The 11738-nt window shown below is 42.1% G+C and overlaps 2 protein-coding genes across 3 annotated transcripts; both read right to left on the bottom strand.

Moving 5' to 3' along the window:
- Positions 1-62: 62 nt before the first annotated feature.
- Positions 63-7566, bottom strand: LOC142369379 (E3 ubiquitin-protein ligase TRIM39-like). 2 transcript variants are annotated; one of them, XM_075451741.1, is made up of 8 exons: positions 7463-7566; positions 6762-6816; positions 5448-6034; positions 5228-5323; positions 4009-4242; positions 2951-3098; positions 2843-2869; positions 63-2747 (listed from the first exon to the last, which is right to left on the bottom strand). In XM_075451741.1, exons 3-8 carry the CDS (start codon positions 6027-6029, stop codon positions 2128-2130), a joined length of 1707 nt encoding a protein of 568 aa, XP_075307856.1. In that variant the 5' UTR covers positions 6030-6034; positions 6762-6816; positions 7463-7566; the 3' UTR covers positions 63-2127. The 2 variants fall into 2 exon arrangements, with proteins under 2 accessions (XP_075307856.1, XP_075307855.1); XM_075451740.1 differs by having other exon boundaries at positions 5448-6031.
- Positions 7567-7956: 390 nt separating this feature from the next.
- Positions 7957-11501, bottom strand: LOC142368708 (E3 ubiquitin-protein ligase TRIM47-like). The gene is made up of 4 exons (XM_075450899.1): positions 11456-11501; positions 10746-11311; positions 9091-9321; positions 7957-9004 (listed from the first exon to the last, which is right to left on the bottom strand). Exons 1-4 carry the CDS (start codon positions 11499-11501, stop codon positions 8981-8983), a joined length of 867 nt encoding a protein of 288 aa, XP_075307014.1. The 3' UTR covers positions 7957-8980.
- Positions 11502-11738: the final 237 nt, after the last annotated feature.

Below are 11738 nucleotides of genomic sequence, written 5' to 3'. Positions count from 1 at the left end.
TCATCATGCCCGGACATGAAGACGCAGTGAAACAATTATTCTCAACAGCCAAATGCATTTGTTAAAGACAGGGTTTATTCACATGTTGAAGGCGGCTCAGGATATTCACGGAGTAATAGGCAGCATTATGCATTTACAGATGATATTTCATGCTGCGTACAGACGCATTTCCCCCCAACACGTAACGTGAACGCTGTTCTTCTATACTTTATACACTTTGCAGTAATTACTACCTGTTACAAATCTCAGTCCTTGTGCGGCTGTTCTGTGCCAAATAAGTTGCACATGTAATATTCTGGCTATTGGATAGAAATATTAATGTGGCGAGGAGCGGAGTAAAGGATGAAATTGTTAGAGCCAAAAACGCCACCTGAGGACTTGCACCCCAGGATAGGACAGCTGAAACCCAATTGCTGGAAGGACACAGGGTCATGACTGAGGCAGAGACAAGAAAGCAAATATATTTATTGACAATAATATTTATGAATAAAACTTAAGTAAAGCTGCTGCGAAGAAAAAGGTTAAACACAAGAGGAATATTTAATAATAACAATACTAAAAGCCAAATGACTAACAGAATTAAAATCAATGGGCTGGGGCCTCACTGGAAGGCATACTGCTGGATGTGTGTCCCTCCTTAAGCTGGAGTGCAACACTACAAATGAAAAGCCACCACAAACACACCAAAAGTGCCCCAGTGTACTCGCATGCCAAAACAGGAAGTGAGGTCCTCACCTCAGTGCCTAGCCTCCCACCTGATGACACCCAGGCCACACTCAGTGGGGTTATATGACACTGAAAGGATCAAATAATTGGCTAAATTACAATAAGAATGAGTTGAGAAAGGGTAATTATCCTTGGATATATGGCGGTGAATGAATCAGAGGCACAAAGCATGTCATACTCCGATACGATAGGTGGCGCTGTACCCATTTCAACGATTGATAATAGAGCCACTTAGTTGACCGCTTCACCACCAACTACTACAACAAACTCAGGCATTCGAGAAAATGGCAAATGAAAAGCAAGATGAAGGTACATCCTTCTACATTTGGTTTGTGGTGAGCTGCTTATTGCACAAACGCGATGCCCAACGACGCATTCTCCATCAAGTTTTTTTTCTCCAACGGCGACAACAGTAATATCATCTCTTCCGACTCCCGGTAACCGACCCCGGGAAAAAATCTCGAGCATGCACAGAACGCAAAGTTTAATTCACCACGTGCTTCACCGCCTACAAACACGTTTATTTTGACTTTCAACCGAGTTATCTCGATTTGATCCAATTTCTTGTCAAATTAAGGTGTCTACATGCACTTAATAACTCTTTCTTATTGTAATATAGCTAATTATCTGATCCTTTGAGTGCCATGTAACCCCACTGACTGAAACTCAAAAAAAGGAATGACATAAGGAAAGGTTAAAACAAACCTAACACTTAATCAATAATCAAACTAAAATAGACAAAGAACTACACAAGCAAAACAAAAGTAGAGCGAACCAAACAAAACTGCATAACAGAACTGTACAAACAAACTAACAAAACAGCACAGCAGCAAGTAAACCTAAAAAAGACAAAAACACATGTTAGTAGGAACCAAAGATTGCATCACACATGCAGAATTAAACGGGGACCCTACTCACCACCTGAATTAGGTAACCGCACCAGCTCAGCTAGAGGCTAAATGGAGCCATTTTGAGGCTTTATGTACACAGCATGGGGAGGAGCTAAGGGAGGTGCTTAAGGGTTGACTACCTGGGTTGCGTTCAAGACCCATTTTTTGATCAACTCAATTAATTATAAAGCAAATCATTAGTATGGAGAGATTTTAAACCAGGATCAAATCTCTGAGCCCATTGAGAGCATTGATTTCACGCTCTGGAAATATGAAATAATGAGCTGGGAGGAACAAAAACGGTAAAAAAATGTCACCGACTATGCAACTTAGTCAAATTAAAAAGGATGTTAATTATTTCTTCTCACGACCTGTAAAACACTGTTGTTGGGTTTTTATTTTATTTTACAGTAGAGTTATTTCAACTTGTTATGGTGCTGGAGACCTTCATTTTGATTTCTGGCAAGCTTCAAATAACTGAGAAATTTCCCTCCTCTTCTCCTAAACATAATCAGTACTTGGAGCGATCAAGTTCAGCACTCTCGCAAACAGAACCCAAATCCATCTTCTCTTCGTCCATTTCCCTTTGACAGTGTTTCCCAGGTAAAATTACCAAGGGCTCAGAGTTTTTCTCGCCCTCCTTCACATGGGGACTGAAATATGGGTAAAGCTCATCTTGGAATGAACACTCACTGAAGGAGTAGATATGAGAATGAGCTGTCACGTCATAGAAGGACACGAGACCTTCCTCGTAGTCCACAAACACCCCAACCTTCTTAGGTTTTTCTTTTGGGGAAAGACGTAAGGCGGGGGCTGTCATGGCTGCGTAGTTCGTCTCCTCATAATGTACCAAAACCCAGTAGCCATGATCTGGGCTCAGCGTGAGTTTCCCCCTTCGGTTGGCGCCGCCTCTTGCCACACCCAGATCCCACCCAGTCTTGTCGCTGACCTCCACCTCCCAGTATGATTTCCCAGAAGTGATGCTATCGGACCCCAGGACACTGCCAAACAGATTGAACCTCTCAGGAGAATCCGCTACTTCCTGGTCCTCCCCTCCGTCTTTCACTTTTTTGCCATCATCAGAAAGAACGAGGCGCTGGTGGGCAGTCTCCGGATCCAGTTTCACATCCACTGTTCGATCCAATTAGAAATGATTCAATGAGAAATGGGAATTAGTTTTATATTCAAAAGATGATGATGAGAAAAGGGTTGAGTGTGTCACCTACCTGTGAACTTTGAGAGTCTCTTCAGTTCTGTGAAGTGAAGAAGAGTTGAAGATAAATGATGTCATCTTTTGAGCCTTTAACTTTAACTGCTGTAAAATGAACTCTTACCAATGACAGCCAGCCCATTCACTTTCTGTTGGATTTGTTCCATCATTTTTGTTGTAGTTGTCATCATGGTGCCAAATGACAGCGATGTGTCCAGCTCCACCTCTGTCCAGTCCCTGATGTCATCAGGGACCGCAAGAGATGGGTACCTCTGAGAAAACAGAAAGAAAGTCAATGAGATCATTTTAACAGTCTTACGACAGAATGGAACAAAACAGAAGGGGGGTTGTAGCCGAAACCGTGGTCTGTCCTGGGACCATGGTCTCTGGCACGGACCAGTGGTTACTGCCATTAGGGGCACTAAAGACACTAGTCCTAATGCTGATCCGCTCCTCAGTGGTTTGTCTTGTGGTCCTTGTCTTCTGCCTGTTCTCTTAACCAGAGTGGTCTTTGGAGTATTTATTAATATATTTATATATTTTGTTTTTTTTATATATAATTAATCAAATTATTAATATATTAGTAGCCTATATTTAATACACCTCCCTTTTCTCATAATAGTAGTTCCACTGGTCCGTGCCAGAGACCAGCTGGTCGTGACCACTAGGAGGTGGTCAAGACCACGTGGACCTGCATAAATAATAGAAGATTGTATTTTATAGACAAAAGATTGTGATCGCTGACATTTATTCATCCAACAGTGCTACCACCATGACCAGAAAAGGGAGAAGATGTATCAAAATGACAAAAGCCGCTTCACAGACCACTCGCTAACTGATTCACACCACAAGGACCACGGGACAGACCACTGAGGAGCTGCAGGACCAGTATCTTTAGCGCTCCTAGTGTTGGGGACCACTGTTCCGTGCCCGAGACCAGCTGGTCGCAACCACTGAGGAGCTGATCGCGACCAGTGTCTCTAGCGCCCCTAGTGGCAGTAACCACTGGTCCGTGCCAGAGACCATGGTCCCAGGGCAGACCACGGTTTCGGCTACAACCCCTGCTGACAAAACATCTGCAGATATTCCAGATGCAAAATATCTCATGATATACAACATTAACTGATAAGCGGGGAAGAAATTTGAAGGTGAGCATCAAAGATGTTTAGCATTTCCTCTCACTTGTAAGAATAAGATGTGATCCTCTAGCGAAGCTATGTCGTCCATTTCGGAGATCGTCTTCTCAAGTTTGTTGATTTCACCTTCCAAAGTGTCTTTGAAGGCTTTAGCTTCTTTTTCCAGCAACTGCCTCTTCTCTTCCAACGGCTTCAGTCCTGCCTTCTGGGCCAGCTCCACAATGGCAATCACAGCTGTGAACACATTGTCAACATCCCACCACTCTTCTTGCAGCTGCTCCTGAACACGGGTAAGAGCAATGACATTCTTTATTCCATAAATACTGTAATGCGATTTCATTTTCAGCAACCTCCTGAAAATCCAATTTGGAACCTTGTGAACGTGTCCAAATCATGTTTCTTTCATGATGGAGGACATGTCAAGATTGTGAAATCAGCAGTCACTTAAACAAATTAATGTTTCCACTTTTAAACTGACATTTAAACTGATCTTTAAAAGTTACAGCCAATTACAGCCTGTAAAAAAAAGTGTTCGAAACCGCATACTACATACTTGCATACGGCATACTGATCGATCAGACAGTATGCAGAGCGTTTACCCACAATGCATTTCGCTCCTACCCGAGCCGAAATCAGCCGGCCTGAAGCTGATTTTGCTTAAGCTCTAAACTCTGTAAACTTTAGCAACATTTGAAACATTTTCAGGCGAGAAAGTAGTTGTTTAGATCCCCAGCGTGTTGAAAATCTGACAAAATACCGGCTATTTACAATTTTGTTCCCACGAATTCGGCGCTACTAAAGCTAGCCGCAGTGAGCAACGCACTTCTGGTTATTTTCACAAAATAAAATACCCGTTGCCTTTTATCATAGGGAAAGCCATTACGATACAATTGGTGCTTTTGTTTTGAAAACAGGAAGTGCACCTACCCTCGTTGTAGCTAGCTGGAAACTGCCGTTTTGACAGGAAATGACGATCGGCGACGTCAAGTTACGTTGCATGTTGGGTAGTTTGAGTATGAATAGTAACCTCATGATGCATACCCAACATTTCGGCGAATCTAGTATGCATCCGGGAAAAAAGTCAGTATGAGTAGTAGGAGAAGTATGCGGTTTCGATCACAGCCGGACTCAGAGACCACTAAGTGTTTTGTGTACATGCGTGTTTGAGTGTGTAAATGAACTAGATCTGCTCTTTACTGTGTACCGACTGGTCTGACTGGCTTTTCCATCCGGGACAGGGCAAACTTCCCTCTTTTGCAGCTTACCTTGCAGCTCTTCAGAGCTGTACCGAACTCGTCCACTTTTGCTTTTCTGTCCTCGATTTTCTGATCCAACTCTTTCTTGTCGTTTTGAAGTTGAAGCTGTAGAAGACAGAGAGCATGTCTGACTGAGAAACTTCAAAACATTCTCCTTTGGATTTGCTGCGATTTTATGTAAAGTGCACACAGACGCCAGGATGTGAACGTCATTTATACGATGATGCACCTTCTTCTTCTGCCACTCGTCTTCAGCCGAGACGACTTCCCCTTGATCTTCTTCCATACATCGAACGCAAATACACCTCTGCTGCCTCCTGCTGAACAGCTCAAAGGGGCGTCCGTGTGTCAGACAGGCCCTCGCGTCCAAGTTCTCCACGGGTTTCACCAACCTGTGGCCCCTCAGCCTTTTAGCCGAATGGTGCTTCTGGATGTGAGTTGAACAATATGAGGCCTGACACACAAGGCAGGACTTCTCAGCCTTCAGCTTTGGCTCTGTGCAGACATCACAAGCCACTTCTCCAGGAGCCCCGGTGTACTGATTGGGAAGTGGGCTTTTCAGCTTGTTGCTGTTGCTTATTTGGATGATATCTCTGAGCACAATACTCACAACAGGGGCTTTGTGAACATGTGCTTTGCAAAGGGGACACTGGCTGGACACACAGTTTAATTGTAAGTTAAGGCATTTCGAACAGAAGGAGTGGCCACAAGGTGTAGTGACAGGGTCTGTAAATGTCTCCATGCAGATGGAGCAGTTCAAATGATTCTCAAGTGGACAAGGCGCGCTGGGTGATTGAGAACTGGAGGCCATATCTGCTAAAAGACAGCAGAAAATATTACAATTAAGTCACAGTCTTTTCATTTCCAACAGAAAAAAAAGAGCCACTTTTTTCAGAATTTGCTGTGTTTTTGTTACATTTACTCTTCCCACTGTGAGATAAATCTTAATCTTAACATGCGACAGGCTGCAACACCAGCCCACACTCAGGGTTAACGGCTTAAAAGGGGTTCTTGTCAGTTGGGAAAATTTACATTAACCGGCAGGAAAAGAAAATCTGAAGCAATCTTTTCAAGAGAAAAAGAGAATGAGATGCGTTTCAATGACACGTTTGAAGCAAATAAATTAGTGTGGCCAGAGGGTGTTAGTACAGGTCAGGTTTCTGTGGCTGTAACCGAGTAAAAGAAGTAGTTGTCCCAAACAGGAAAGAACAACAACTGTGGTGGACATCCTTGAGAGGGAAGTTAGTGAGTTTATTGTCGTTTCCAGTTCCCCTGATAAGTGTCAAGTTGTCTTTAAAACAGGCGAGGACCATCTCATGTGTGCATCGAAGAAGTTTTTTCTTATTTTTTACATTTTTCCATCAACATTTTCTTATTTTTAAGTGTGAATAAAACAAAAACCCGGCCAATTTCACTAGTCAATGGTAAAGTGTTTGACGGTTACAGACGAAGTTAGTTCATTTACAGCCGACGACTTTATCTCTTTCCTCCAAAAATTACATAACCGTGCTTCAAAGCATCAGTAATTAAATGATCCACTTACCGTTGTGTCTGTTTCTTTAAGCTGTCTGCAGTTTGGGATCTGCCAAGTCAGTAAACTGAGAATAAGAGCAAACAAGTGTGACACACAGATTGTTGACCAAGGGCAGCATGTGCAATGCTTCCTTATACTCTACTTGTTAAATGGTGTTTGTGATATAGCTTTCTGTTGTCTGCTGAAAAAAAAGAGAGAACAAAAACTTGCACGGTCGCAGGCGTTTAAAACCCAAAGAAGCGATTATTTCTTCTCCTTTTTGTTTTTTCTGAATTCCCATCCAACTGGGATTGTGTTTTTTGAGCTAGACAACATATAAAAATGTGTAAATCTTCAACAAACAACTACGGAAAGCTCAAAACTAATAGAAAACAGTGAATACTAGTACCCACATCAATAACTGCATAGATCAGGGCTTGGGTGTGACTGTTAGACAACAACACCAGAAGATTACAAAAAGCATCAGGGTCAATTACATGACAAGCTGTGAAATCAATGAGTTGAACAAACAAAGAAAAAGCTGTGATCACGTGTTTTATAACTCAGTGCCTTTCATTACAGAGTAAATGATCACCTGCAGCCAAGTGTGGAGCGAAGCGATAAAACATGTTACGGCTGACATTTCTCGTCAATCTCTTTTCAATAAGACTAAAATGACTTCTATGATTAAAAGAAAACAAATACATACGGTATGTAGTGTATAACTTTACCTTCTGGCTTCGGAAGTGCTCGATTCTCACAGGCGTAAGGCTGCTCTCTCTCTCCTTCCACCTAGTGTGTGTGTGTGTGTGTGTGTGTGTCCTTCCTTTTCTATTTTTTTCCCTGTGTTAAGTTTCATTTCTGTTCAAGGCCTTTATTCCTTCCTGTATTCAAATAGGGAGGCTGGCACACAAATGAGCAACCATATCATCTGTTTGCTCGCTGCAGGGCAGAATGAATGTTGAGCAACATATTAAATACTCTACTTGCTGAGAGGTTCTGATGGGACACGCAAAGCGATTCTTCGTCAACAGACTTGTTTATTGTTCGAAGGGAAGCCTGTTTGATTGGTAAACTCATAGGGCCGTACTACCTGTGGCGCTTATTTTCCACTTCTGAGCTAAAAGCATCATTAAAAACAACCACGAGAATGTTACTTTAAATAGTTTTTACTCACACTTCTTGCATCAACCTGCATAAATACAACATTTGGCTTTGACACCTTATTAACTCATCTGCAAAGATGAAAAAAAAAGGAAACACTGAAATATCAAACTGAACCAAATCATCCACCCAGACACAAGCTACGTCCACACAAGCTCAACATTGTCATGTTTCTTATTCATACAATTACTCTAGCTCTTGAATCATCTGTATTTTTATCTATTTTACATGATTGTCAAAAACATCAAATAAATCTGTTTACATTAAAAAAATACAAAACATGGGGATTTTGATATATAAAGTTGTGACAATTTCTAGGCTTTATGTAATAGAAAGTCTAAAGAAACAGTTTACTTGGTATAGCCTAAATGTAGAGGAGATCTTCTCATATGTGCTCACTTGCCACTAAACAGAAGACTGTTCTCCACCCAAATACATTCCGATATTTGTTCATACTGGCTGAATCGCCCCACAATCAGATTTTTTGTAAAATATGCTACCTCTAGTGGTTGGGAGACCAACTGCAGGTGAACTGTAAAAATGGCTTGTGGAATGGAATGTCTTGTGATGATTTCTCACTCTAACCAGGTAGTGTTATGGCTCAAACCTAACCAGGAGATGAAAAAAGTGTTTCTGGTGTTAGCCAGAAGTGTAAAACCTTCTGTCATGTGTTGATGGAGAACTTTGCGTCCTGGCGATCTGTCTGTTTCAAAGTGCACCGTGAGAGTGACCTTTACTTTGGCGAGTTGTATATCTCTGCTGCTGCTTGTTAGTGCTGTACTTCACAAGGTTGTATTATGGGTCATATTGAGGTGTGTGACGAATGTTAGGGGACTTGTTGCGCAATCCAACTTGATGTCTTCTTTGAATTGCTTATAGGGACATCACGGTACAAACTGCAGACTCAGTAACCCCACACATAACAAAAAAATACAATTCTACTGCAGTAAAGACATGATGATGAATGTTATATTACATTTCTGCAAATATCTTGCCAACATGTCACACATTGGAACTTCAGAAGACAGGAAAAAGTTGGTGCCAGAGCTCTGTCTTGAAGGCCAATCATTGTCATGTTCTTCCAGTCAGGAGACACGGTACAGGAATCTCTGCAGAGACAAGACAATTGAGTGGTGAGTTCACCAGTAATTATTTCCACTGATTTAATTTGCTGACTTTGGATGGCGTTGCAAACCTGTAAGAAGTGCAGGTTGTCTTCAGTCTGCGAGAGCTGCTCCAGCTCAGCGTTTCTCCCCCGCAGCTCAGTGATTTCTTCCTCCAGCTGTTTGACGAGCTCTTTATTTTTTGTCCGGGCCGCTTTTGGATTTTCTCCACTGAGGTCTGCCGGAAGCTTGATTTTCTCAACCTCGCTCAGTCTCTCTTGAATCTCTTGCTGGAGTTTCATCCGTCTGCGTTTTAGTTTAACCTAAGGACAAACAGTATGTCAGCTGGGCAGAAGACTTTATGACTTTTACGGCTGACATAAAAACAGCCCTGATTTTGAGACCTTTGATCCATTATGACAAAAGTTTTTTTTCCTCTTCATGTTTGTTCTGTGATCGTGTTCACTGTTGAATCCACTGTGGCAGTTTGCATAAAAGTGTGGTGCAACAAGAACATTCTTTAAAATCTTCGCGTCCTGTCTTTTGTTTTCCAGTTTATTGAGACCAGATGTTCTTTGAAAGGTTGTAGCTTAGTCATATAAATAATAGGGCCGGGCAACGATTAAAATTTTTAATCTTATTAATCACATGATTTCCCTGATTAATCACGGTTAATCGCATTTGTACGCAAAATCCATAAATTAATTCAAAAGTAGTGTATGGCTTTTAGCATTTAGTTTTATTTTAAATGTGCTGCCATATGAATGAAAGTGCCATAACATTTGTTGTGCAAACACACTTTTAACATCAGCATCTTTATGTAGTTTTTATGTAGAAGCCTCGGTCCACTGTCTGTTTCCTTGAATGACTTGCTGCTATCAGTTGTGAGTTTTGCCTTTAAGAGATATTTTAGACTGGAACTACTACGCTGAGAAGACAATTCAACTTGGCAGTGTTTACAGATGACTTTGGTTCTCTCGACTCCGCCGTCTGGAAGAAATTTAAAATGAAAATGGCAGAGTAAAAGTTCTCTACCCTTCTCCATGTTTGGTGGATCCGCCAATTACTTTCTTTTCCGGTTCCGCAGCAGACAGCAACAGACTTTTACTAAATAAAAGCCTGTGAGCAACAGACTTTTACAAAAATAAAATAAATAATAAAACAAGGGTGGTCTGTGGCGTAGTGGGTACAGCAGGCGCCCCATGTACAAGAGGCTACAGTCCTCGCTGCAGCTGGCCCCGGTTCGAGTTCCGCATCGGACGGCCCTGTGCTGCGTGTCGTTCGCCCTCTCTATGCCTCCTGCTTCCCGTCTCTCTGAACTTTCCTATCCATTAAAGGCACAAAAAAATAATTAAAAAAAAAACAAATCTGCGTTAATGCACGATAAAATATTTATCGGAGTTAAATAATTAACGGAATAACACGATAATAACGAGTTAACTCACTCGGCACTAATAAATAACACTCGTTTAGTTCCCTTCCACATCCATCTTTTATCTTAAACTCCTCCTCCGAAGGTCTAATGCAATGCGCAAATAGGGGAAAATGTTGCCAAAGTGCTCAACGACGATGGACAAATACCAAAGAATATTATGCGATAACACTTAAGCAGAACCTTTTTCATTTCTTATTTCTTACAGCTCTTGAAAAATTACAATTATGATCAAATCACTGTTCACTGATGAAGATTAAGGAATTTTCAATACAGGAACCGTTGCCCTCGTGTTGTGCTTTTATTACACTTTACCTTCTTCTTTGCGGCTTCATTGCTGATAGAAATGATGTGGTGTCCCCTGTGCTCTGTCTGAGCACACTTGGTGCAAATGCATGTTTGGTCACTCTTGCAGAAACGTTCTAACTTCCTCCCATGCAGCCTGCACACAGAGTCCTCCAGGTTTTTTGTCACGCTGATGAGAAGATGGCGCCCGAGATCTTCACTCTGGTAATGCGGCTCCAGGTGAGCAGCGCAGTACGAGGCCAGACACGCCAGGCAGGACTTGACTGCGGGGCGTTTTGCTTGGCAGAAATCACACAGAACCTCACCTTTTAGAGGCACGATGGCATCCTGAGTCTGTAGTGTCTGGCCTGTTTTCAGCTGTGGCCTTTTGGGGTACACTGCCTTGCAGAGGGGGCATTGGCAGGCTTCATGGATCCTCCAGTATTCTCCTATGCATCCCAGGCAGAAGCAGTGTCCACAAGGGAGGGAAGCAGGGTTGCTGAACTCATCCAGACAGATGCAGCACCCGGGAGGTTCCGACATCAAGTCGACGCTTAATGTCTCTTTTTTTCTTGCAGCTTGAGCACAGATGACGCCTGTTTAATAAAGTGCGCAAGAAGTCTCAGATTAGGATTCGCACAGCAATATTCTTCAGCGATTTGGCATCGTTAACTGACTTCAAACCACAAAAAAATAAACACTTTTTCTGTCACCGCAACCCAATTAATGTCTTCATTTACAGGACACACAAAAGCAATCGGGGCCTTTGCTGCTCTGAGTTGTCATATCGCTATTCTGAGGCTGTTTAGTTATGGACTGCTGAACTGGAGCTCAAGTGTACAAGCGTACACCACAATCAGAGGTCAGATCTCCTTGTCAGGGTATAAAACATTACACCAAGAACTGACGGAGCCTTATTAGCTCATTGTTTTCTTCAGTTCGGTGAACTGTACAACAAATGGTGGGATTTTGTAATAGCAAAGCAAAAAAAAAAACAAGAGAAAAGAGTTTCGAATGCCCACC

This window comes from Odontesthes bonariensis, chromosome 19, assembly GCF_027942865.1.
Source record: "Odontesthes bonariensis isolate fOdoBon6 chromosome 19, fOdoBon6.hap1, whole genome shotgun sequence".
Taxonomy (NCBI): Eukaryota; Metazoa; Chordata; class Actinopteri; order Atheriniformes; family Atherinopsidae; genus Odontesthes; species Odontesthes bonariensis.
The sequence above is the reverse complement of the archived record's forward strand: the minus strand, read 5'-3'. Positions and strand labels throughout refer to the sequence as shown.

Bases quoted from the DNA above. Each gene is read 5' to 3' on its own strand.
- LOC142368708 (XM_075450899.1), bottom strand. From the start codon at position 11,501: ATGACAACTCAGAGCAGCAAAGGCCCCGATTGCTTTTGTGTGTCCT. The intron at 11,312-11,455 runs GTAAATGAAGAC...TTTATTAAACAG, and splicing joins CGATTGCTTTTGTGTGTCCT to GCGTCATCTGTGCTCAAGCT. The intron at 9,322-10,745 runs GTAAAGTGTAAT...GTTTGTCCTTAG, and splicing joins ATGAAGCCGCAAAGAAGAAG to GTTAAACTAAAACGCAGACG.
- LOC142369379 (XM_075451741.1), bottom strand. From the start codon at position 6,029: ATGGCCTCCAGTTCTCAATCACCCAGCGCGCCTTGTCCACTTGAGAAT. The intron at 5,324-5,447 runs GTGCATCATCGT...TGTCTTCTACAG, and splicing joins ACGAGTGGCAGAAGAAGAAG to CTTCAACTTCAAAACGACAA. The intron at 2,748-2,842 runs GTAGGTGACACA...TGGATCGAACAG, and splicing joins GAGACTCTCAAAGTTCACAG to TGGATGTGAAACTGGATCCG.